The sequence below is a fragment of the Peromyscus eremicus genome, chromosome 3 (assembly GCF_949786415.1).
Source record: "Peromyscus eremicus chromosome 3, PerEre_H2_v1, whole genome shotgun sequence".
NCBI classification, from domain to species: domain Eukaryota; kingdom Metazoa; phylum Chordata; class Mammalia; order Rodentia; family Cricetidae; genus Peromyscus; species Peromyscus eremicus.
This window is the reverse complement of record NC_081418.1, coordinates 85,626,824-85,653,347: the sequence shown is the minus strand read 5'-3', so window position 1 is coordinate 85,653,347 and position 26,524 is coordinate 85,626,824. Positions and strand designations below refer to the sequence as shown.

Here is a 26,524-nt window from a genome sequence, read left to right as displayed (position 1 = left end):
AAAGGGAGAGGAGCAAAGAAGGGGAAATACAAACAAAAACAATGACCTGCATATGTCAAATTGGCATAATGAAAGCCGTTATTTTATGTGATAACTGAAAAACATATTTTTATCTGGGTGTAGTATCTCATTTCCATAACCCAAGCACCCAGGAGGTTTCAGCAAGAGGATTGCCATGAGTCTGAGACCAGCCTTGGCTACAGTATAAAACTCTGTCTCAAAAAAAAGTGTTATGCTTTTAATTTTTTTAAGTAGATTAAAATAAAAAGAAATTACTATAATTCTAAAATGATCCTTTTTATTGAATAATCAATATTTACTATTTAACAAAAGTTTTTAAATACTTGCTAAATAATCTTCAATCTGGGAAATTATCCACCCAATTAAAGTAGTATGTTGTTTGCTTAGCTCTCTCTCTCAGTTTTCATATCAACTGCAGATATTATTCTGCAGATCTTATTAAAATGCTACATTTGGCCGGCGGTGGTAGTGCCCGCCTTTAATTCCAGCATTTGGGAGGCAGAGGCAGGAGGATCTCTGTGAGTTCGAAGCCAGCCTGGGCTACAGAATGAGTTCCAGGAAAGGCTCCAAAGCTACACAGAGAAACCCTGTCTCAAAAAAAAAAAAAAAAAGCTACATTCAAGCTGATTCCCATAGTAAAGTTGCTTTTATGTTTTAACAGACAAGCACTTTGGAATTGCAATTGACCTGGGATATTTTTTAAATAAACCTATCATATTTGGTGATTTCATCAAGGTGAGTAGTTTTAGTGAATTTGCTGTTTTCCAAATCCAGTTCATTTACACAGGATTTTGCATTTGAAAAGACTAAATATCTAAGCCAAGTGTGGGCAAGCTTAAGTTCCATGGGCCAAATCTGCCTGCTGCCTAGTTTTTATAACTATGTTCTAGCTAAACGCAGCTACACTCACTCTTTTGCCCAATGATAGCAGAGTGCAGTAGCAGAGGCAAAGGCAGCTGATCTGCAACACCAAAAAGGATTCAGTCTCTGGTCTTTTGCAGCAAAAATTACATTCATTTTGGTGATAGCTCAAACCAGCTCCATCAGAAGGAGGCAAAGAGGCTTCTTAACCCTCAAATCCCCCTTCCAATGACACACGTCCTTAACTCAGACCATATTCGACATGGCTGTGCAACCCCTAACCAAATGCTTCCAACCACAAAAGCTTATTAGTCAAAGGAGATGCTCTCTTAATTTCAAGAAACTCTAATTAGTAGCATTCTTATATTTAATTACCTCTTATATCATTGTACTCTTCTCTCCATCCTTCCAAAATGTCAACACATGGACTTAATTTTACCCTCTGAACCTTCCTAGAACAAATCTCCCATCCCTACTCAACTCCACCCCACCTACATAGCAAACTACCATCTGCTGCACAAAACTAACTCTTACTTGCAGAACACATTCTTGATGTCTCAAGGCCAAAGGCCATAGGCCCATTCTGTTCACCGAAGTTTCAGCCTCACACACAGCGCAAGGTACATAGCAGCCTGCCAATCAAAGCTAATAATTTGATAATAAATAAACCGGTCCTTCTATAAGCTATATGCAGGGCTGCACTCCAGATGAGTATTTCCACCTGATGAGGGAAAAGGATAAAGTATTTATGTGAAATATATCTATTTAAAGTTATCACAAAAAATTAAGGTACAGCAGCCACAGATGCCTGTGCAAGTCCTGTACAAGGTTAAAGCAGTCAGTAGTCCCCATGGGTGCCCACACCCCTAGCCAAGGAGCTATCAGGAATTGGTGGCCGGGAAAGTCACCAATTGTGCTCGAGTGGACAGGCCTAGACCCGTGCACAGATAGGCAGTACTGATTGGACTGGACTCAATGGTTATAAAACTCAACCAATCAATTAATTCTTTAAAAAAATATAAGGCAGCATTAATTAGGAGGGGGATATGAGGGATATTTTATAGGAGTTGGGGGAAGATGGATATAATCTAAATATATTGTATGCATGTTCAAAATTACCAACAAAATTTTTAAAGGAAAGAAAGACAATCTTAAACACAACAAAGTAAGTAAAATAAATAAAGCTCAAGGACTTGTTTTCTCAAATTACATTTGCTATGTGCTTTTAGTGATAGCATTATCAAATGAAGGATAAAAGACAGGCCTGGGGAGGTAGCCGAGGTGGTAAAGTGCTTGCATGAAAACGTGAGTTCGGATCCCCAGAACTCCGTGTAAAAATCCAAGTGCAGTAGCATACACCTATAATCCTAGCAATAGAAAAATGAGGGGCAGAGATGGGGATCCACAGAAACCACAGGCCAACTAGCCTGGCCTACTTTGCAAGGTTCTGGGCCAATAAGACAAAAAAAAAAATGGAAGGCTTCTAGGACAGATATCATCCAAGGTTGTCCTCTGACCCTACAATAGAATATCCACTTATACACACACACACAGAGAGAGAGAGAGAGAGAGAGAGAGAGAGAGAGAGAGAGAGAGAGAGAGAGAGAGAGAGAGAGAGAGAGCAAAGTAAAGTAGATGAGCCAGACCTGAGTTGGGGGCTTGACTAAGTGGTAAAGCATTTGCCTCCCGTTAAGTGGTAGAGCGTTTGCCTACTGTGTGTGAGCCCCTGGGTGCAAGCAGAACTCCATTAGCTTTGCCCAGATGTATTTTAGGTGTCTCCCAGAAATTTCTACAGCACAGAAAAGTCATCCTCAATTGGTCCAACCAAGGAACCCGATTACCTTTTCATTTACACCTAACTTTTATTCTCAACATTATTTAGCTGTAGGTGGCTGCTGTTGTCAAAAAACAAACAACAACAACAAAACTACCTATAGTCCAGGAATGATCATTCATAGAGAGAGCAATCTGCCATACACATTTTCAGTTACCTTTTTGAATGTGAACACCCTAAGAACAAAGTATGAACCAGACCATTGGATTGCACAAAAAAAAATTAAGATGCTTCCAAACTCCTTTCTGCATGAATTTTATTGCAAAAATCATTGACATTACAACCTACCGCTTGAAAAGATGAAGTAAAATGAATTTCCCAGACTGTGTGTGTCATATGTCTATGTAAAGTAATTGATCCAACTTGGTGTGTCCCCATAAAATGCCTTACAGTTTGGAGCAGATCCGTCTGACCGCATCTACGATGATTTGCCTGACATAGAGAAAATTGGGAATGTTCTACAGGACTATCTTGATGACTATAACCTCACAAACCCTAAGGAAGTAAAGCTGGTGTTCTTCCAGGATGCCATAGAGCATGTGTCAAGGTACCATGCTACAAGCCCCCAGTTACATATAGATCCTGTTTGTTTTTCATTAAAGGATAGCACTTTCGATGAGTTAGTCGAGTTAAAGTCTTGTAGAAATGCTCAATGTGGACTAAAAGATACTTTATAATGTTTTTAAAATTTTTTATTTGTGTGTGTGTGTGTGTGTGTGTGTGTGTGTGTGTGTGGTGCCTGAGGTGGTCAGGAAAGGATGTTGGATCCCCTGGATCGAGAACTACAAGCAGTTGTAAACTGCCCAGTGTGGTTGCTGGTACCAAAATCCAGGTCCTCTAGAAGAGCAGTATGTGCTCTTAATCACTGATTCATCTCTCTAGCCAAAAAATATATGCTTTACATACATACCACGTGAATTTTCTATGGAATCCCACAGGTCAGTATTGCTAAATATGGAGATGTTAGCTTTATTTATGTGTATGGGTGCATTGTCTACATGTATGCATGTGTACCGTGTGTGTCTGATACCTTTGGTGGTGAAAAGAGGGTGTAGGAGTCCCTGGAACTGGATTTACAGATAGTTATAAACACCATGAGAGTGCTGGGAAACAAACCTGAATTCTCTGCAAGAGCAACAAGTGTTCTTAACCATTAAGCTATTTCTCTAGCCCTTATTATTGCAAAATATTAATCAATTTTATTTGTTTGTTTTTATTCTTGTCTTGTTACAAATAGTATCTAAAGTGCTTTAAGAGATATATTAGGCTAATTATGTGTGTGCCTACAGAGAAAGCTCAAGATCATAGTTTTGAACCCTGAGGATAGATCCATCTGCTTAGAAGTGTGACTCCTATCCACTTACAGCCCTCTTGGAGGGACATTCCTCACATGTGGGTAGAGCCTGAATATCTTCAGTCTTTGGGATACACACCATTTTGTTCATGTCCTTTTAGACAGTTCTAAGTGTTAAAATAACCTTCCCAAGTGAGCCATCATTTATTTCCTGTGGCTTCTGGTGTCAGGTCCATTCTAGGGAGTAGGAACAATGAGCATGTAAAACCATGATGCATGACATCATATTTAACGTCACAGGCCTCTCTTGGCTCAGTATATCAGTCTCTCTGCAAATAACGCTCAGAGAATGTTCCACTTGGCTTTTTAGACATGCTTATATCTGTTGGCTCCGTTCCACCATTGTCTTTTATGGTTCTAGGCCTCTCTCTTGGGGTGTTTCGTGGAGTCTCATCAGACAGTGCCTGGAGTGCCTGTAGCATCTATCCTCAAGTGTTCTCTCCACATGCCCCTGTGTTGCAGGAGCGGGATGTCTGGGCTTCCCTAAATAATGGCCCTGGCTCCAACAGCAAGAGCAGAGGAAAAGCCAAAGGGCCCTATAACTTAGCTTTGGAAGTTATACCTATTCTACTATACCTAGTCTTTCAGCCAAACCAGCCACACAGGCACACCCAGGCTCATAAGAAAAGAACAGAGCTCTAGCCCTTGATGGGATCCAAGAGCAAGTTGGACCAGGAACAATACTGCAGCCAACTTTTGGACTATAGCATGGAAAAAAAATAGGTACACTTTCTCAAGTCTTCCTTCTAATGAATAACAGGATTGGGAATCATATTCAAACCTTTGCTTCTAACACCACTGCAGGCCTCCCAAACCAAAACAGGCCTGATTTTTTCATAAAAGCTCTGTAAATGTTTTCAAATCATTCCCCCTGCTTCTCTTAGCTTTATCCTTACCAGGTACAACTCTCCTGGATCATGCCAGGAGTACAGTGCTTGTAATCCCAGCACTTGGGAGGATGAGGCAAGATTGCTACAAGTTTGAGTCTAGCCTGAGCTATTATACCAAAACCTGTCTCAAATCCCTGTCCTCTAAAAAGTTACTCTGGATATTTCATGTTACTTATTAAAAGAGAATTTCCAGCCTTCAATATGCTTAGCTTCATAAATTTCTGATATTGCACTTTAAAAGTGGTACCCATATTTGATGACATTTATTTTGCAAAACTCAGCTTGAAATTATTAGTGAGTGGGATCTCCCTTTGCTACAATTTAACAGCTCTGTGGGTTTACATTCCCAGTCCTTGTACAAACTGACAATTAAATCCCAAGAATTTTTTTCACATAAATAATAGCAAATAAAGTCTTCCATGTGTCCTGCATTTCTGCTCTTTAACTCAAATTTAAGAAGTCGTGTTTGCCACGGCTTGTGTTATGACAAGACCATTTATCACTGGGCTGTTAAGACACTGCTTGGCTCGCATCTGTTCTTTTGCCAGTGTACCCGCGGACTGTATCTGAACAATTTTCACTCCTGTTGATAAACCCCATTTCAAACACTGATGATAATTTTTTGAAAGAAATTATTTTTACATTTTCGATTTTGTTTTTCAGAATTCGTTAATACCATCACTCCCTGGGGGTGGTCATGTGATCATCAACACTCAGACATGAACTCTATGGGTACTGCTCGTTCTTATACATCCTTCCTGCCTTCTTGGATTTTTAAATTTTCCTCTTTCTTCTGTATATCTTCAGACTCACCTAGGATAGGTTTGGAGATTGTCTCTGAGCCACAATGTGACATTTTGCCCCTCGCTCAGTCTCTCGCCATATCATCTCATGAAATGATGCCTTGAGGCCTGTTGTGTGGCCAGCCTATGTGATTCATTTCTATGCGGGAAATCTATTACTCCTGCTTTAGACGCTCATAACATTTTTAAGTTGTGTCAAAAATGTAGATCTCAGAGATAGAAGTGGTAGTGCAGCTTGTGATTCCAACCCTTAAATGTGTGTGCATGCATGTGTGCATGCGTGCATGCGTGTGTGTGTGTGTGTGTGTGTGTGTGTGTGTGTGTGTGTTAGCCAATTCTTTCCTTCTACCGTGTGGGCCCTGGGGATTGAACTCAGGTCTTCCAGCTTGGCAGCAGGTGCCCTTGACCCCACTGAGCTGTCTCTTTAGCTCACAGACAGCTCCAGTCTTTCCTGTTTCTCCTATAGCGGCTGACATGTGGTCTCTCAAGTTCTATTTTCTCCCCATGGTTTATCCTCCTTTGCTTCCGTGTTCTTCCTCGTCCTTTCCTCTCTCTCTCTCTCTCTCTCTCTCTCTCTCTCTCTCTCTCTCTCTCTCATTCTGAGTCATTCTGAGCATTCTTTCAACATGGCTCATTTCCTACAATATCCTACGTGAGATGTGCAGCTTCTGCTGACCTCCTTCTCAGGTTAGTGGTCCCATCTGTCCATACCTCTCTACTTTTCTCTGAACTCAAGTCCCGTGCTCTCCTTCTTGGGTGTCCTCTGCACTGTTTTAGATCTGCACTGAAGTGACTCAGCAAGTTGGATGGCTGTGACGAGACACCCTGAGCAAGGCAACTTAGAAAAGAAGGTGTTGAGTGAGGGTTAGAATCCACGGCCATCACGGCAGGGAGCACGGGAGCAGGCAGGTGGCCATCAGGGCAGGGAGCACGGGAGCAGGCAGGTGGCCATCACGGCAGGGAGCACGGGAGCAGGCAGGTGGCCATCACGGCAGGGAGCACGGGAGCAGGCAGACGCTGGAGCAGTGGCTGAGAGCTTGTATCTGATCTACAGACACGAGGGGATGCGGCTAACTGCAAATGGCATGGAGCTTTGAAACCTCAAATCCTGAGCCCAGTGACACACCTCCTCCAACAAGGCCACGCCTAATCTTTCCCAACTGGGGACCAGCATTCTAATATATGAGCTCACGGAAGCCATTCCTTCTCAAACCACCGCAACAGCTTTCTAGAATGCTGTGGATCTATACAGTGACTGGATGTTGACACCCGACCCTCTTCAGAACCACAGTGTCTTATTCTAGATCCAGTGATTTTTGTGCGTGCTTGCCGTTCTAGGTAGAGACCTGGGCTTTGCCGATGTATGAGCAGGACCCATGATCAGTCAAGGTTCCTTTCCATTTAAACAAAGAGAAAAGAAATCTTCCTTTATTTTGAATTTGCACACCTAAGGCAGAGAGCCACCAGCCTGTGATGAATCAAAGGAGAGATGGAGAAAAGAGTCAGAAATGGCACTCCTCCAACCATGATTTGCCTGAGATAGCCCACTTCTCACTTGTACATCCTGCTTAGCTGGCCACAGCCATCCCCACCGCAGCAGACCCTCTCAGCAGAAGCCATGCCTGTGAACCTGAACTCAGTCTTCCTCTGCTTCACTTCCTGCAGGATTGCACGGATGATCCGCCAGGAAAGAGGCAATGCCCTGCTGGTCGGGGTAGGAGGCACGGGAAAGCAGTCCCTCACGAGACTTGCAGCTCACATATGCGGTTACAAGTGTTTGCAGATTGAACTTAGCCGAGGGTATAATTATGACAGTTTCCATGAAGACCTGAGGAAGTTGTACAAGATGGCTGGTGTGGAAGACAAAAATATGGTTTTCCTTTTCACAGATACCCAGGTACATATTCAAACAGTGAGCACATAGGGTTAAAACCCACTGGGAACACGTGGGGTTACATTCCACTGTGTGCTGAAGACAGGTAAAGTATATTGTTGCCCCTCCCAACTTCATGTCTTTTTTTGTCTTTTTTTTTCTTTTATAACCCACTGAGTCCATTTAGTTCCACCCATGTGTGCATGGGAATACAGCCCTCTGCTGAAGCATGGGCAACCTACGAGGGGCTGTGCTCATCCAATCTCATCAGCCATCAGAGATCAGGAGGTTCTTAGCAAGGGCCGAGGCTTTGCACACCCTTCCCCATCCATGCTGGAACATTGACTGGAACATTGACTAGCTTGAGAGCATGCAGGTCTTGTGCAGATAGCCACAGCTGTTGTGAGTTGTGAGTACACAGCCACGTCATGTTCAGAAGATGCTGTTTTGTAGTAGTCCTCCCTAGGAGAAGTCAGTGTGGCTAACTTTGCTCTCACTTCAAAAGCAACGATATACCAGTTAAATCCCCCAAAGGAAGTGCTTATAAAATGCAAATTAACAAAAGTAAATATTAAACATTACTGAAGTCATATTTGACCTAAATGAGAAATAGTTGATATTAATTCACTTTGCATGTTAATCTCACTCCTGGGAATTTGGTGCATGAAAATAATTTGCTGCCAGCTGAGGAGCAAAGCTCTAGGCCTGAAGATGATTCATGATATAAACTAAATTGTCAACCATTTATGCCCATGGAAATGCAAGGCACATTGTCTCCATGGTGTGTTGTGCTCTCATATTTGTGGTTTAATATTAACAATGAAATTGTAACTGAATGGAGCAGAATACAAGATACTTGTGCATACGACTTTGATGGGTAAGGTATTGTGCCAGTTAGTTTTAGCTGTCAAATTGACACAATCTAGAATCACCTGAGAAAGAGTTTTAAGTTGAGGAATTCTTTAGATCAGATTGTCCTGGGAGCATGTCTGTGAGGGACTGAATTGATGTGGGAGGGCCCAGCCCACTATGAGCAGCTCTATTCCCTGGGCAGGGGGTCCCAACCGTAGAAGAGAGTGAGGAAGCCAGCTGAGCATGAGAAAACAGGCAACAAAGATACGTTTATTTCTCTCTGCTCTTGGCTGTGGATGTCATGTTACTTAGCTGCTTTGAGTTCCTGCCTTGACTGCAGCCTGGCATTGTACTTCAAATAAGCCCTTTCTTCCCAAGGTCCCTTGTGTTTTATCACAGCAAGAGCAGTGAAGCCGGAACAGATGCAAATGTTCTTCAAGAGACAAAACAAGAGAGAAAGGTGGAAACTCAATAGAATCACTGTGTTAGGATTTAGGATGCTATCTACGGTTTAAGGATCTTTTAAAGGTGGAACTGGTACCTGTGAGTTTTGGAATGAATACTTGATAACTTCCTGTAATAACTGTAGTGTGGTGAACTTACAATGGCCACTCTGCTTTCCCTACAGATTGTTGTGGAAGAGTTCCTTGAAGACATCAATAATATTCTAAATTCAGGTGAAGTGCCTAATTTATTCGAAAAGGATGAGCTGGAGCAGGTTTTAGCAGCCACACGACCAAAAGCAAAGGAAGTTGGAATTTCTGAAGGGAACAGAGATGAGGTAGCCCATTCCAGAATAGTTCCATGACTTTCTAAGTAACAATTACCTTAGCCTTTTGCTCAGCAGCCCACAGTTCACCTATAAGGAGTCCATAGGTAGATTTTTTTATATGATTTTCCTTCTAATTCTATGTATTCTATTTTCTGTGTGTCCATGGAAACACAATCAGAAATCCTATTGCCCCCACAGAGATTACATAGTCAGCTCCCCTTATTCTTCTTCGAGCCTGTGCTTATTAGATACACCTGTAGTGTCTAGCCTGAGGGAGGCTGCAAGCTGAAGCCTAATGCTTTTCATACCCTTGTCTGGCAGCAAGGTTCTGCACAATGGAACAGGAATGTGTTTTCTTTCTCTGGAACAATATAGCTGCTGCCCACCTCCACTTCTCCAGCACCATGATTTCAGGCGCCCTGTCCCTCCCTTCTCTCTGCACCTCCTTCCACTCTGGGGCTATTATACCTGGATATGTGCTGTGTCCCTGTGAGAATTGCCCTGGGTCGGAGAGGATAAGTACAATCAGCAAGTCTTTTTCTTTCTTTGAGACACCAGAAACTGATCCAGGGTTTCACACATAGTAGATAAGCCATCTATCACTGAACTCCAGTACTCCATTTTTATTGTTTGAGACTAAGTCTCTCTAAATTTCCCAATGCAACACAAATCTTAAAAGGTCTTATTAATAGAAAACCCAGAGCCAGATATTGGGGTGAAAGCTGAAAGATCAGAGAAGCAGAACAGCCAGCTACGCCTCTAAGAAATCCTCAGCCTCAAGAGAGCGAGTTCCTGTTTCCTCACAACTTATATACCTTTCTGTGTCCTGCCATATTACTTCCTGGGATTAAAGGTGTGTGTCACCACTGCCTGGTTCTGTTTCTCTCATGTAGTCCAGTGTGGCCTTGAACTCACAGAGATCCAGACAGATCTATGCCCCAGAGTGATAGGATTAAAGGTGTGTGCCACCACTGCCTGACCTCTATGTCTAATTTAGTGACTGGCTCTGTCCTATGATTCCCAGGTAAGCTTTATTGGGGTACACAATATATCACTATATCTCAATGTGACCTTGAACTTACTCTATAGTTCAGGCTGGCCTTGAACTTGCAATCCTCCTGCCTCAGCCTCCTAAGTAGCTGTATTATAATACTGTATCACCACCAGGTCTGCCTCAAGCTGTCATTTTTAATATTTTCAGACTACATGAGTGTCTTCACTACTTTCTTGTTGCTATGATAAAAAAAAAAATACCTAACAAAATTAATTAAAGATGAAAGAGTTTATTCCAGCTCATAGTTCAGAGGCATAGTCCATCATTGGTACAGCCCATCATGGCAGGGAAGTCATGGTACCAAGAGCTTGAAGCAATTGGACACATCACATCCACAACTGGAAAGCAGAGAAATAAATGTGTACATGTTAGAGTCCAGCTCCTTTCTCTACTTTATAAAGTCCAGGATCCCCTGCCTAGAAAACAGTCCCACCCAGATTTAAGATGGGTCTTCTCACACCAAGTAATATGAGCAAGATAACACCTTACAGGCATCCTTCCAATGAGTCTAGATTTTTGTCAATCACACTGAGTATAGATGTTGACAATTCATTTATCTAAGCTAATTGTTTTTGATGATAATATCCTCACTTGTTTTCCTTGCTGTTTTCTCCTATTTTAAACTGAAAACTGACCTTTTCCATCAGGTGTTTCAATATTTCATCAGCAGAGTGAGACAGAAGCTGCACATTGTTCTCTGCATGAGCCCAGTTGGCGAGGCCTTCAGGTCCCGATGCCGAATGTTCCCATCCCTGGTGAACTGCTGCACCATTGATTGGTTTGTCCAGGTTTGTGACACCCATGATACCTCTTGGAGAAGATAGATTTGCTTGTTTGGGGCTACCACACTGTCTGAGCACAGCTCATGATACTTGGATTAGTTCCAAAGGCTTCTAGGAAGTCACTCAGATATAGGATTATGGTAATGGTCACAACAAAGAGAAAACACATTCTGTAAAGGAAGGAGAGGCCACTGACACTGAAGGCATTGTGATCCCGACAAGAGCTGTTTCAGTGCATGGACGGGGAGAGAACTAAGGAGAGAGGAGGCAGAGTGGAAGAGATAGCTCAGCAGTTAACATGGCTCAGCTGTTCTTCCCGACGACCCAGGTCCGATTCCCAGCACCCACATGGTTGCTAAAAATCATCTGTAACACCAGTTCCAGAAGATCTAACTACCTCTTATGGCCTCCAAGAGCACTGCACACATGTGATGCACAACATACATGCAGGCAAAATACCAATACACATAAAGAAAAAATAAATAAATCTCAATGAAAGGGGGAGTCAGAGACAGTGAGTATAAGCAACACTCTCAAGAGATTTTCCCAAAGGAAACAGAAAGACATGAGTAAGGGCTAGAACGGCACAATGAAACCAAGAAAGCCTGATCTTTAAATTTTTTATTGTATTATTTATTTAGGGAGCAGGGTATATGCTACAACACTCATATGGAAGTCAGATGTCATCTTGCTGGAGTCGGTTCGCTCCTTCCACCATGTGGGTCCAGGGGTCAAACTCAGGTTGTCAGACTTGGTAGCAACCACGTTTACCTGCTGATCTATCTTGCTGGCCAAGAAACAAGTACCTTTTAATGGCAATTTTAAACTCTGTGTATGTTGATAAAAATGATCCAGGAAGAGAAATACATTGGGTTACCTCACTCAGGATGATTTTTTTCTAGTTCCATCCATTTGCCTGCAAATTCCATGATGTCTTTGTTTTTCTCTGAGTAGTACTCCATTGTGTATATGTACCACATTTTCTTAATCCATTCTTCAGTTGAGGGGCATCTAGGTTGTTTCCAGATTCTGGCTATTACAAATAATGCTGCTATGAACATAGTTGAGCATGTGTCTTTGTGGTATGATTAAGCATTCCTTTGAGTATATGCCCAAGAGTGGTATAGCTGGGTCTTGGGAAAGATTGATTCCTAAATTTCTGAGAAACCACCATACTGATTTCCAAAGTGGCTGTACAAGTTTGCACTCCCACCAACAGTGGAGGAGTGTTCCCCTTGCTCCACATCCTCTCCAACATAAGCTGTCTTCAGTGTTTTTGATCTTAGCCATTCTGACGGGTGTAAGATGGTATCTCAGAGTTGTTTTGATTTGCATTTCCCTGATGACTAAGGATGTTGAGCATTTCCTTAAATGTCTTTTGACCATTTGAGATTCTTCTGTTGAGAGTTCTCTGTTTAGCTCTGTAGTCCATTTTTTAATTGGACTGTTAGGTATTTTGATATCTAGTTTCTTGAGTTCTTTATATATTTTGGAGATCAGCCCTCTGCCAGCTGTGGGGTTGGTGAAGATCATTTCCCATTCTGTAGGCTGTCGTTTTGTCTTATTGACTATGTCCTTTGCACGGCTGGGTGCCAGGCTGATCTCCAGGAATCCAATCGATGAGAGAGAGGAGGGATTCTATGAGCAAGGGGCATTGAGATCATGATGGGAAAATGTACAGAGATGGCCAGCCAAATTAGTGGAAACACATGAACTGTGGACCAATAGCTGAGGAGCCCCCATGGTACTAGACTAGGCCCTCTAGATAGGCAAGACAGTTGTTTAGCTTGAACTGTTTAGGGGGCCCCCAGGCAATGGGATCAGAACCTGTCCCTGGTGCATGAGCCAGCTTTTTGGAGCCCAGTGCCTATGGTGGGGCACTTTGTGCAGCCTTGGTGCAGGGAGGAGGGGCCTGGACCTGCCTCAAGTGAATGTACCAGGCTCTACTAACTCCCCATGGGAGACCTTGCCTTGGAGGAGGTGGAAATGGGGGGTGGGTCGGGGGGAAAGGCTGGGGGGCGGGAGGAGGAATGAGAGGGGAATCTGTGGTTGGTATGTAAAATGAATAGAAAATCTCTTAATAATAAAAAGAAAAAATTATGCAAAAAAAAGAGAGAGGAATACACTAATACAACATTAGGCCTCATGGAACCAATGTCATTGAATAGCAGTGAAGCACAGGGTGTAATTGTCAGAGAAGAAGCTGTACCCTGGGGGATAAGAAGTGAGAGGTGCCAGGCGGTGGTGGCGCACGCCTTTAATCCCAGCACTCGGGAGGCAGAGCCAGGCGGATCTCTGTGAGTTTGAGGCCAGCCTGGTCTACAGAGCGAGATCCAGGAAAGGCACAAAGCTACACAGAGAAGCCCTGTCTCGAAAAACCAAAAAAAAAAAAAAAAAAAAAGAAGTGAGAGGTGAGGGGCGCAGGTGCAGGTGGGAAGATCCTGGGGTGGGGGTGGGGGGATAAGAGCTCACTGAAGTGTTATTTGCTTCTAGTCTTTTTATTCATGTGGTAAACAAAACAGTCAACTGAAAGTAGCACAAAAGGAAAGTGCAAGTCTGGGAAAGGGTAGACAAAGCCCAAGACTGCAAAACTGACGCATTAGGAAAGGCAGAAGCATGTCTGGGCCTCGCTCAGGGGCAAGTTGTCAGGAAGTGCACGGAAAGCGCCATGTGTGGGGTTTGTAATCCCAGCACCAAGGAGGCTGAAAACCGAGGGATTGCTTTTCATTCAAGTCCAGCCTGGGCCAGAGTGAAAGAGCCTGGTTCAAAAACTAAACAACCATCAGGGAGTGTGAGGGAGCACTGGGGATGTCCCTCCAGCTGCAGTCAGCTGCCCAGCAGCCTCACAGAGTAACTAAGGGTCAGGGGAGCTTGGAACCAGAGAGGTGGGAAGGAGTTGGGGTCTGAGCGGGACAGTGATCACATGGATGGACCGACCCCACAACTGTGTATTACGGCGAAGATGAGAGGTCCATGTAACCCCGCATCATTCCCTGCGTGGAATTGCAAAGATCTCCAGCCATTCCCTCATCTAACCAGCCAACGTTTATCAGCACCTTCTATGTGCTTGACACCGTTCCGGGGGCAAACTGGTCAGCAAACACAGACCTGAGACCCTGGTAATAAGGTTCGGTTCATGAAGCCCCAAAGGCAGGAGTAGGAGTAGACAAGGACAAGTCCCAGACAAACACAGTTTCTTAGTGGTTGAATGATGTGTTGTAAAAATGACCGACGGAATTTTTTTTTCTGATGCCCTCTTCATTTACAGTGGCCCAGAGAAGCGCTTCTGTCTGTATCAAAGACATTTTTCTCAGCTGTCGACACTGGAAATGAAGAGCTAAAAGATAAGCTTTCCCTCATGTGCGTGAACGTGCACCTGAGTGTCGCCCAGATGGCGGACCGCTACTACAGTGAGCTGCGCAGGCGCTACTACACCACGCCCACCTCCTACCTGGAGCTCATCAACCTCTACCTGACCATGCTCACTGAAAAAAGGAAGCAGTTAGTTTCAGTACGTTCAGTCTTGTCCACAAAAACAATTTGGCTTTTGGCTTAAAGCCAAAACTTTAGGGGGCAGAGGGGAGGTGTGAATAATATATCTATGTACCTGTCTTACTCGGAATGCTAAGCAATTGCTCTACTGCTGAGCCATATCCCCCATCTTCAAACCAAACCATACTCTTTACAACCTGTAACAGCACCAAAAAAAAGGGTCTTCCTGTGTTGGTACAAGGGCCTTCCCCTTCCTTAATATTTATATTTTCCTTCTTTCATGTATATGTGTTGTTGGCTCAATAGAATAAAGAAAACACAATAGCACAGAAGTTGAGCAGAGATTCCACCATCTCTGTAGGGTTTTAAATAGAAGAAATGATTTGTTGTTGTTGTTGTTGGTGTTATTGTTTTTGTTTTGGTTTGGTTTGGTTTTTGGTTTTTCGAGACAGGGTTTCTCTGAGTAGTTTTGGTGCCTGTCCTGGATCTCGCTCTGTAGACCAGGCTGGCCTCAAACTCACAGAGATCTGCCTGGCTCTGCCTCCCAAGTCCTGGGATTAAAGGCATGCGCCACCGCCACCCGGTGGAAGAAAGGTTTTTGATGCAGAGATCTCACCATCTCCGTAGGGTTTAACATGGAGGAAAGCTCTTGGATGAGAAGTAGAGATGAGCTGTGAATGCTCTACCATGTACAGACCAAGACCAAGAACTTGACTGTCACATAGTCTCCATGCCATGAACTCTGCCTCTTCCATCACAACCTTGAGCCTGTTATGAAAGGTCTGAGAGCTTGAATAGAAGATAACCCTAAACTTGGAGCAATATACATGTCTATAATCCCAGCACATGAACAATGGAGCAGGAGGATCAGAAGTCCAAGGCTGTCCTCAGCTACATAGTGAACTTGAGGTTAGCCTAGGTTACATGAAATCTCATAAGAGCAAAAAGTAACACAGAATTTTTTTTTAATTTAGAAAGCAAACTTTAGAAATACTTGTAGCTCCTACTTAATTTAAATAAGACTGCAAAAGGACAAAGGAAACAAATACATAAAGACACAATGTTCATGAAGTACTTAAACTGTGGCCTGGCATGTGAGGTGCCCATGTGGCTGTCATCCTCCTACCCATGGAGCCATTAACACGACCCAAAATTCAAACCTTTCAGTCACAGAAAGTAGAAGCCTTGGCTACTTAGACATTTAGAACACTTTTCAGGAGCCCAGCCTTGTAGAACGCGTGACTTGTAACTAGCCCAAGAGTCACCTTGACTACTCACCATTTGAAATGATCTTGTTTATGCACCTCTTTCCTCCGGAGGTGTCTCCTGGACTGTACGCCACCTCCACAACCCCAGACAAGGGTTTTCACTCCTAGGAAATAGGGCTCAGACGCAGCAATCAGAGCCCAGGTCTCAGGGCTCTGTCTCCAGACTCTCAGGGCTTTGACCCACTCCGAGTCAACAAGCTCCCAGAATGAAGGCCTCCAGGGCTTCCTGTCTGAACTTGTCTCTGACATTGACATTCGACGTGTTACCATGAAGAATAAAAACAACAGACTTGCTTCCTTCCCTCAGTGAGCCAAATGGTTCAGAGACATCCCACCACTGTAGCCGGAGGGTTGGGTCTAAGCACACGGTCAGTAGTGTGGCCAGTTCCTAGCGTCGTACTGCCTACGAAGGTTTTCCTATTGCTGTAGGTTCACAACTTGAAGTGTTATACAATGGTGTGATGATTCTGTAGGTATAAAATTCAACATATAAATAATGAATGACAGCAATCTAGAGCTTCTAACACTGTTAGGGAACTTTTGTTGTCATTTAGGCACGAGATCGTGTGAAGAATGGTCTCACCAAGCTACTGGAAACGAACGAATTGGTGGATAAAATGAAATTAGACCTCTCGGCTTTAGAGCCTGTGCTACTACAGAAGTCACAAGATGTTGAAGCCCTGATGGAAAAGCTGGCGGTGGATCAAGAAAACGCTGATCAGGTAGTCGGGGCTCTGGGAGTGGCCCTACGGGTAAAGGCTGCAGCTGGGCACCTCAACAACCACAGAGGATAAGTAATCATTTTTCTCATCACTACAACCAAATAACTGGCAGGAAGCCACTTAAGTGTGGAAGGGTTTGATGGAGCCAACAGTGTGAGGGAGTGCAGTCCAGCATGGCTTCAGGGGTGTGGGGCAGTTGACCACAGTGTAGCCACAACCCAGAAGCAGACGCGGGTGAATACAGGTGAACACGGTGTTGGGTTTCCTTCCTCCTTTCTATTCAGTCTAAGACCCCACCCCGCCCCAGCTCACAGAATGGTATCACCCACATTCAGGGTGGTCTTCCCTGCTCACTTAAAGCTTTTTAGAAACAAGCCTAGAGACATGCCCAGAGCTGTGTTTCCATGGTGACTGTAAATTCTATCAAGTTGACGATCAAAATTAATCCACAATAACTGATCAGGTCGTTTTCATATATGTGTCATTAAAATAGATACCAGAATCGGTAATGCTATTTTTCTAGAAATTCAGTTATGTTTTAAGTTTTAAACATGTTTCACTTGACCAAATCAGAGCTGAAAGGGTCATGAGAGAAGCAATATCTGAAGTTATAAAACAGCTCCCCCTCCTTCTAAGAAGGCATGAGATAGATGAAATGTAACTCCCTCTCACCACTGGTCTAACACAAAGGGCAAACATAGGTCATTATCCTGACTCTTCAAACACGAGTCACATGTCTCCTGTTGGAAATACCTAGCATAAGAAGCATTTTGGATTTTTCTAGATTTTGGAATATCTGTATAAATAGGAAATACACAGCACAAGACTCAAATCTAAGCACAAGTCCGTTTGACTTATCTACATTTTATAAACAGCATCTTACAGTAACTTGGTACTTAATCTTAGCTGTCTGAACTCAACTGTTGCTGTCATGTGAGGCCCAGTGTGGAATTCTCTGCTTGTGGCCGTATTTGGTGCTCCAGCACTTCAGACTTTGGGTATTTTTGCTCACTGAGACCTCTTAATCAACCCCGATTCTGTGGTCAGGTCCGAAGTGTTGTGCAAGAAGATGAAGCAATCGCAAAGGTGAAAGCCGAGGAGACCCAAGCAATCGCTGACGATGCCCAGAGAGACCTTGAGGAAGCACTTCCTGCCCTTGATGCTGCCAATAAAGCGCTGGATTCCTTAGATAAAGCAGATATCTCTGAGATCCGAGTCTTCACCAAGCCCCCTGATTTAGTCATGACGGTGATGGAAGCCATCTCCATCCTCTTAAATGCCAAGTGAGTCATTCAGAATATCTGGTGAGACCTTCCTTTAATGTATTTCATTTAGACCTTTCTTTAATGTATTTCTCCATTTTCATATTTTCCTATATGTACATCCATTCTATTCTCTAGCCACCTCTCCTTGATTTGATTGTTCATTCAACAAACTTATTCAACAAGCGTTCTATTAAGTGTCTGTTTTATGATAGAGAGTGGGAGATACGAAACACTTGTCCATAGAATACAGGTAGTTGAGGGACAAAGATATGAGCAGGTATATTTTTTTTAAAGAAGATGCTCATTTGGAATGTGGGGCCTTGGAAAAAGCTTGGAGACCCATGATTTTCATGGAATGAGAGGGAGCTGAGCAGACAGGCAGTGGTTTCTTCAGGAAAGACCATGTATATGTTATGCCAAGCAGATTTCCTCTTGATGATGTTTAGTTTTCAATTTTTCTTTAAAATATCCTTTTCTAAATTTTATATATATATATATATATATATATATTGATATGATATGTGTGTATAGATATGCATATATATGTACATATATATCCCTTTCTGTGTAAAACTGAGCAGAGTCTGGAACACTCCACTACCATCAGATGTTTCCACTGGCTCTTAGGCTGACACTATGGTCAGACCAGGGCTCTATGCAAAACATACGTAAACATGAGCAAAGGGGACCTAAGAACCACTGAACATTTTTTTTTTTTTTTTACCTAGTCAGAATATCTTAGAAATATCAATATGCAGCCTGGTCTACAGAGCAAGTACCAGGACAGCCAGGGCTACGCAGAGAAACCCTGTCTTGAAAAACAATCAAAAAGAAGAGGAAGAGGAGAAGGAGGAGGAGGAGGAGGAGGAGGAGGAGGAGGAGGAGGAAGGAGAAGGAGAAGAAGGAGGAGAAGAAGAGGAGGAAGAAGGGAAGGAAGGGAAGGAAGGAAGGAAGGAAGGAAGGAAGGAAGGAAGGAAGGAAGGAAGGAAGGAAGAAAGGAAGGAAGGAAGGAAGGAAGGAAATCAATGTGGCAAAAGCTCAAAAGAACATGGTTGTTTGACCAAGCGATGCAAAGCCTAGTTAGAAGGCAATTTTAAAGACATCCTAGCAAGAGAGTTTAAAAGTCAAAGTTGAGGCAAAGGAGATAAAATATAAGGACTATGGTGTTTTTAAAATAAAAACTATAACTTCAGGGCTGGAGAGATGGCTCAGCAGTTAAAAGCACCTGCTGCTCTTTCGGAGGATCTGAGTTCCCAGTACCCACATCTACCGGTAACTCCAGTTCCAGGGGACCCCATGTCTCTTTTGGCCTTCACAGCCACTACACGCACACATACATATTCCCATACACAACACACACAGAGAAACACATACACATCATTAAAAATAAAAATAAAATAAATCGCATCTTGTGGGAAGCGCTGAAGCAGGCGCTTTTGGCTCGGCGCGGTCCGCTGCAATCCGTGGAGGAACGCGCCGCCGAGCCACCATCATGCCTGGGCACCTACAGGAAGGCTTCGGCTGCGTGGTCACCAACCGATTCGACCAGCTATTTGACGACGAATCGGACCCTTTCGAGGTACTGAAGGCAGCAGAGAACAAGAAAAAAGAAGCCGGCGGGGGCGGCGTTGGGGGCCCTGGGGCCAAGAGCGCGGCTCAGGCCGCGGCCCAGACCAACTCCAACGCGGCGGGCAAACAGTTGCGGAAAGAGTCCCAGAAGGACCGCAAGAACCCGCTGCCCCCCAGCGTCGGCGTGCCCGACAAAAAGGAGGAGACGCCGGTGGTGCAAAGCTACACAGAGAAACCCTGTCTCGAAAACAAAACAAAAAAAAAAAAAAAGAGAGAGAAAGAAAGAAAGGAAGGGAGGAAGGAAGGAAGGAAGGAAAGAAGAGGAGGGAAGGGGAGGGGAGGGCAGGGGAGGGGGGAGGGGAGGGGAGGGGGGAGGGGAGGGGGAGGGGGGAGGGGAGGGGGGGAGGGGAGGGGAGGGGAGGAGAAGAGAAGAAAAGAAAAGAAAAGAAAAAAGAAAGAAGGAATAAGGAATAAGGCGAGTTGGAAGAAGACCTGGTCAACTTCGGGGAGAATGTAGCACGAATCTTAACAGGTCTTATTAATGAAATCAAACCTGACACCAGGTATTGGAGTCAATGCTGCAAAACCGGAGAAGCAGAACAGGCCACAGCCACCTCACCTTGCCAATTCCTCAGCTGATCCTGTTTCCTCAGACTGGAAGCCTCTGAGTCCTCATCCAGAATGAATGTCAGCTGAACTGTGCTGCTCAAAAGCCTAAAAGCTAAACCAGGCTATAGTTCCTGGTCCTCATGCCTTAAATACCTTTTTCTGCTTCTTGCTATCACTTCCTGGGATTAAAGGCTCTTGTTACCACCCCTGGCTGTTTCCAGTGTGGCTTTGAACTCACAGAGATCCAGACGAGTCTCTGCCTCTGGAATGCTAGGATTAAAGGTGTGTGTGTGCCACCATTTTCTGGCCTCTATATCTAGTGGCTGTTCTGTTCTCTGACACCAGATAAGTTTATTAGGGTGCACAATATTGTGGGGAACACAATATCACCACACTTCCCCTTTTTTGTCTAAATTTTAAAAAAGCTTGTAACTAATACAAGAAAAACTATATCCAATAAGTATATACAATATATACAGTCAAGAATTACATTAACGATGTCTAGTCCATTTACGTTTGACAGATTCAGACAAAAAACTCCATTAATATATAACAATGTCCAGTCCATTAACATTTGACAAATCCAGATAGAAAAATTTCATTACTTATCCTGTTTAAAACAAGTAGTTCCTTTTTAAAAGTAGATTCAGTAATCTCCCTTTTTATCTTATCATATCCAGGAGAAGGGAAAATAATTGATAGGAGAACAGAAAGGCGACCACCTCGGGAAAGAAGATTTGAAAAGCCACTTGAAAAAAAGGGTTCTGAAGGTGATGAATTTCCAGTTGATAGACCGATTATTGAACAGCCTATCCGAGGCCGAGGTGGTCTTGGAAGGGGTCCAGGAGGCCGTGGATGTGGAATGGGCCGAGGCGATGGACTTGATTCTCGTGGCAAACGTGAATTTGATAGGCATAGTGGAAGTGATAGATCTGGCCTGAAGCATGAGGACAAATGTGGAGGTAGCAGATCTCACAACTGGGGAACTGTCAAAGATGAATTAACAGAGTCTCCCAAATACATTCAGAAACAAATATCTCATAACTGCAGTGATTTGGATCAATCAAATGTGACTGAGGAAACACCTGAAGGTGGAGAGCACCCAGTGGCAGACACTAAAAATAAGGAAAATGAAGTTGAAGACACAGGGATCGCCCAACGACAGAGAAATGGATGAGATCTACATGAGCAAACTGGACATGAGGGAGGGGGGTAATGGAGGGGAAGGGTCGGGAGAAAAAGAGCTTAGGGGAGCAGTAGGTCCCAGCTGGATCAGGAACAGAGTGGGAGAACAAGGAAAGAAATACCATGATAAATGAAGACCCCGTGGGAATAGGAAGAAGCAGAGTGCTAGAGAGGTCTCCAGAAGTCCACAAAGATACCTCCACAATAGACTACTGGCAAGGGTCGAGAGAAAGCCCGAGCTGACCTACTCTGGTGATCTGATGGCCGAACACCCTAACTGTCATGATGGAACTCTCATCCAATGACTGATGGAAGCAGATGCAGAGATCCACGGCCAAACCTCAGGTGGAGCTCCAGGAGTCCAATCGGCGAGAGAGAGGAGGGATTATATGAGCAAGAGATACTGAGACCATGATTGGAAAAAGCACAGGGACAAATAGCCAAACTAGTGGAAACACATGAACTATGAACCAATAGCTGAGCCCCCATAGAACTGGATCAGGCCCTCTGGATAAGTGAGACAGCTGATTAGCTTGTAACTGTTTGGGAGGCCCCCAGGCAGTGGGACCAGGACCTGTCCTTAGTGCATGAGCTGGCTTTTTGGAACCTAGGGCCTATGCAGGGACACTTTGCTCAGCCTTGGTATAGGGAGGAGGGGACTGGACCTGTCTCAACTGAATCTACCAGGCTGAGCTGAATCCCCAGGGGAGACCTTGCCTTGGAGGAGGTGGGAATGGGGGGAGGATTGGGGGGTAAGGCTGTGGGATGGGAGGAGGGAGGATGGGAATCCGTGGCTGATATGTAAAATTAAATTAATTATAAAAGAAAAAAAAAGAAAGAGGTTAAGGAAGAGGGTCCAAAAGAGATGACTTTGGATGAGTGGAAAGCTATTCAAAATAAAGACCGAGCGAAAGTAGAATTTAATATCCAAAAACCAAATGAAGGTGCTGATGGACAATGGAAAAAGGGATTTGTTCTACATAAATCAAAAATGAAGAGGCTCATGCTGAAGATTCGGTTATGGACCATCATTTCCGGAAGCCAGCAAATAATATAACGTCTCAATTGGAGATCAGCTTTGGAGACCTAGGCTACCCAGGACGTGGTGGCAGGGGAGGACGTGGTGGCCGTGGCCATGGTGGCCATCCAAACCATGGCAGCAGGACTGATAAGTCAAGTGCTTCTGCTCCTGATGTAGATGACCCAGAGGCATTCCCAGCTCTGGCCTAACTGGATGCCATAATACAACACTGGTTCCTTTGTGGACCCTCCTGTTCAAAGCTTTTGCATGCTTAAGGATCCCAAACAACCAAGAATTAAAAAAAAAAAAAAAAAAAAAAAAAAGACTGTCATTCATAACATAACATTCACACCTAAAGACTGAATTTTATCTGTTTTGAAAACGAACTTCTCTAGCTACACAGAAGTAACAAATACGTTAGTCGGTTTTATATTTAGAAATGTATTGGTAGCGGGGATGTTTTCATAATTTTCAGAGATTATGCATTCTTCATGAATACTTTTGTATTGCTGCTTGCAAATATGCATTTCCAAACTTGAAATATAGGTGTGAACAGTGTGTACCAGTTTAAAGCTTTCACTTCATTTGTGTTTTTTAATTAAGGATTTTAGATGTTCCCTCAATTACAAGCCGGTTTTAAATATTAGGCACAAGCCTGGTTTTAATATCTGCTTTGCATTTTCACACATGGTCAGCTGGGACATGTAAACTTCTGACTTATCAGATTTTATGCTGCGTGAAATACTAACCACTATGTATTTTAACTATATATTTTTATTTGGGAGTTGAATTTTTTCCCACAACTTATGATAGCTAATATATACTAAATCTTTATACAGAATTAGCAGTACCTGAATGAATTCAAAACACATTGATTTAATTAACTCTTGGCTCATGCATGGTTTATTAGGTTCAAATTATATCTGATTCACCTATATTTACTTTTCAAATGCATGGCTTCCCCATTTTAAAAGTAAAACTAAACACTGCTTTTGGAAAAAAATAAATAATAATAAAATAATAAAATAAATCTTTTTAAAAAACTACTCTTTCTATAATATCTTACATTTCTAAAACTCTTGTTTTATATTTCATTATCTACTGAATCTAAGCCATAGAGATTTAATCATCCAGTTGCCTCTCTCCCCATGAATTAGTTGGGCCATTACCAGAATTACGGTGCCGAGGTTCAAACTCCCCACCTCATGGGGTAATGTTATGATGTTCTCCCAGGAGTTCATCTTGGTATTCTCCCATTGCTTGACAGCAGTGCCATCAACTCACCACGGTCTGTCTTTCAGGCCCGACTGGCCAACAGCAAAGCAACTTCTTGGTGATTCTAACTTCCTAAGAAGGCTTCTAGAGTATGATAAGGAAAACATAAAGCCTCAGATACTGGCAAAGCTTCAAAGGTACATCAACAATCCTGACTTCGTGCCTGAGAAGGTGGAAAAGGTGTCCAAAGCCTGTAAATCCATGTGCATGTGGGTGAGAGCCATGGATCTGTATTCTCGGGTGGTCAAGGAAGTCGAACCAAAGAGACAGAAACTCCGAGCTGCCCAGGTACATTATCCAAACTGTGGTATTTTATAGACTAGAAGGTCATGACCAGTCATCACTCACACTCTCTGTGGGAGGCCACTGTAATCCTCTGGTGTACAATGTGAAAGTAGCTCGTTTTTAAAAATAACAGGCAGGTTTTTTTTCCTCAGAAATTTTCTCTAAAGTCAGCTTTTTGTCGAATAAGAAGAAAGTGAATCATCTCCTTAATATCAGGGGAAAGGGCAATACGTCTGTGACGCTTGTGAAGTTTCTGGTAGTCTGTTGTGTGGATGGTTTGCATTCCCACACCTGGTGGTGTCATCTCAGGTGTGAGAAGCACTGAACCCACAATCAGACATGAGGTCCTCAGTCTTCCCAGGAAGAACAAAGAATGACCTGTATGTGGAGCCAGTTACCAGAGCTGTGGGTATGGAGCAGGGCTGAGCAAAACTTTTCTCGCCACATCTAGACAGTAAATACTGCTCTAGCGGTGTGATTACCCCCGCAGAACCAGCCAATCCATAAACAATGTGTTCACCAACAAGCATGGCGAGGCTCCAGCATCACTTTGTGATGGACACTGTCATCTGACGTCACACACGTATCATGCCGCAAACTGCACTTTTGATTTCTTTTTTCCTAGTGTTACACATTATGAAAACCATTCTTAGAGGCTGAGGATAGGATGTGACTCAGTGAGAGTCTTGCCTCCCGCACCCGAGGCTCTTGAGTTAAGTCCTCAGCACACTGAAGAAAAAGAACCAAGAAGGGGAAGGGGGGCAGGGAGAAAGAAGAAGTCCTAGTCTAGCTCACAGCATGGACAGACACAAGCAGCAGTTCACCATTGCTGGGGGAGGGAGAAGCACTTGCCCTCTGCTGGCATGGCGCCCGTGGTCCTGTAAGCAACTCTGATGAAACTCATCCGGTGGTTAAAAACAAAAGGCATGGAAGAGGGAGGGAGACTAGCTGGGAAGAGGACTGGGAAGAGTGGGGAGGGTACAAGAGAGGACAACAGGAAGTGAGTGTGATAAATATACGTTATAAACACATAGGAAAATGTCATAGTGAAGACTATTATGTATAGCTCATAGATGCTAAGAAAACCTTTTTTGAAAATAAGCTATAGGCTACTTGTGGCCTGCGGGCCTTAGCTGGTAGACTTCTGATACAGAGAACTCTTAGGAAATATTAGTCTCCATCATACATGAATACTCAGTTTGTTTTATAATTTAATCCTCATCCATTATGGGAACTACTACATCTTTCGCTCTATGCATTCTGTGATTTGTTTTCTTGGCCACTGTTCTTGTTCTTACTTGTTTGTTTGATTATGATCTCACATCCTACTTTAAAGAGGGGAGGGGAGCTCACGTAGCCTAGGCTGCCTTAAGCTTGCTATCTGGATTTCTGACCCCCTTGCCTCTACCTCCCCGGTGACGGGATTACAGGTATGCACCACCATGCCTGGTTTTGTGCAGCACTAGGGATTGAACCTAGGGCTTCACACACGCTCCACAAGTATCCTACCATCCAAGCTACATCCCTAGCCCAAGCTGTGCAAGATGGAAGTCTTTGGGGACATGTAAAAAGGAACACAAATCATATTTCAAATCAGTTTTACATACAGGCAAGTCCGTCTCTGTGAGACCCATTTGCTTGCTTCCATTAGGCTGAACTTGACATCACGATGGCCACCCTGAAAGAGAAGCAAGCATTGCTGAGACAGGTGGAAGATCAAATAAAGACCTTGCAAGATGAGTACGACAGAGGCGTGAACGAGAAAGAGAGTCTGGGTAAGAGACGCGTGACTTGTTTGAGACAGGAGAGGCCTGGTTTTCCAAAGGAGAGAGTTTCCAGAGAGTCAGATCACAGCTTTCGAAAGACCTCATTTTATTTACAATTACGTTTATATGGGGGGTGGGGGGAGCAGGGTATAAGCACATGAGTGCAATGCCTGCAGGAGCCAGAAGAGGGCATCAGATGCCCCAAAGCCAGAGTTGTGAGCCATCTCACACAGGTGCTGGGAACCACACTCAGGTCCTTTGTAAGAGCAGTAAGCACTCTTATCTGCTGAGCATCTCTCCAGCTCCCAGATCTCAGCTTTAACCCAACCTGTAGGGTATGCTTTCATTGTCCTTCTCTCCTGAGCTTTCTAGTACCAGATGAGAAGGACGCAGATGCTGTATGAATTCACCCTCTTACATACAAAAAGGCTTGTTAGAGCATTTACGTTATAACTCGCAAGAACACGTGACTTTGGTCTAGACAATAAATACCGCAGACCACAGAGAGAGAGCATTGTCTTCAGCCAGAGTTGGGAGCACACAGGAAGCTCTTGGCACCGAAGACTTGGCTCTGAAATGCACCCACATGAGGAACTGGTGTGAGCTTCTGTAAAGATGAGCTGACATCATTAGCCACGTAACCCTAGCTCCTTTGGAAACCAAAGCAAATCCATCAACGTTTAATCATTTGAAAAACATCGACTAACGTGACCCGATGTTCTCAAAACTGTCCAGCCAAGAACATGGCCCTGACCAAGGCGCGCCTGGTGCGTGCTGGAAAGCTGACAGCTGCGCTGGGGGACGAGCAGGTTCGGTGGGAAGAAAGCATTGAGAGATTCCAGGATGAGATCGAGAACATCGTCGGCAATGTGTTCATAGCAGCAGCCTGCGTGGCTTATTACGGGGCTTTCACAGCCCAGTATAGGCAACTGGTGAGTAAGACTGCCGCATACAGCATGGTAGGAAGCTGG

At 43.8% G+C, this 26,524-nt stretch overlaps 1 protein-coding gene and 1 long non-coding RNA gene across 2 annotated transcripts in view; one reads left to right on the top strand and one right to left on the bottom strand.

Moving 5' to 3' along the window:
- The window catches only part of Dnah6 (dynein axonemal heavy chain 6), a 205,061-nt gene that overhangs the window by 115,771 nt on the left and 62,766 nt on the right, over positions 1-26,524 (top strand). Inside the window, exons 44-54 of the mRNA XM_059258003.1 lie at positions 683-756; positions 3,109-3,263; positions 7,429-7,660; positions 9,117-9,269; positions 10,962-11,102; positions 14,365-14,607; positions 16,411-16,578; positions 17,626-17,861; positions 23,529-23,790; positions 25,439-25,562; positions 26,289-26,485. Of these exons, the coding sequence (XP_059113986.1) occupies positions 683-756; positions 3,109-3,263; positions 7,429-7,660; positions 9,117-9,269; positions 10,962-11,102; positions 14,365-14,607; positions 16,411-16,578; positions 17,626-17,861; positions 23,529-23,790; positions 25,439-25,562; positions 26,289-26,485 (1,985 nt within the window). The remainder of the gene's footprint in view (positions 1-682; positions 757-3,108; positions 3,264-7,428; positions 7,661-9,116; positions 9,270-10,961; positions 11,103-14,364; positions 14,608-16,410; positions 16,579-17,625; positions 17,862-23,528; positions 23,791-25,438; positions 25,563-26,288; positions 26,486-26,524) is intronic.
- LOC131907069 (uncharacterized) lies at positions 10,528-11,120 on the bottom strand. The gene is made up of 2 exons (XR_009378278.1): positions 10,950-11,120; positions 10,528-10,652 (listed from the first exon to the last, which is right to left on the bottom strand). It is a non-coding gene; the product is annotated as an uncharacterized LOC131907069 (long non-coding RNA).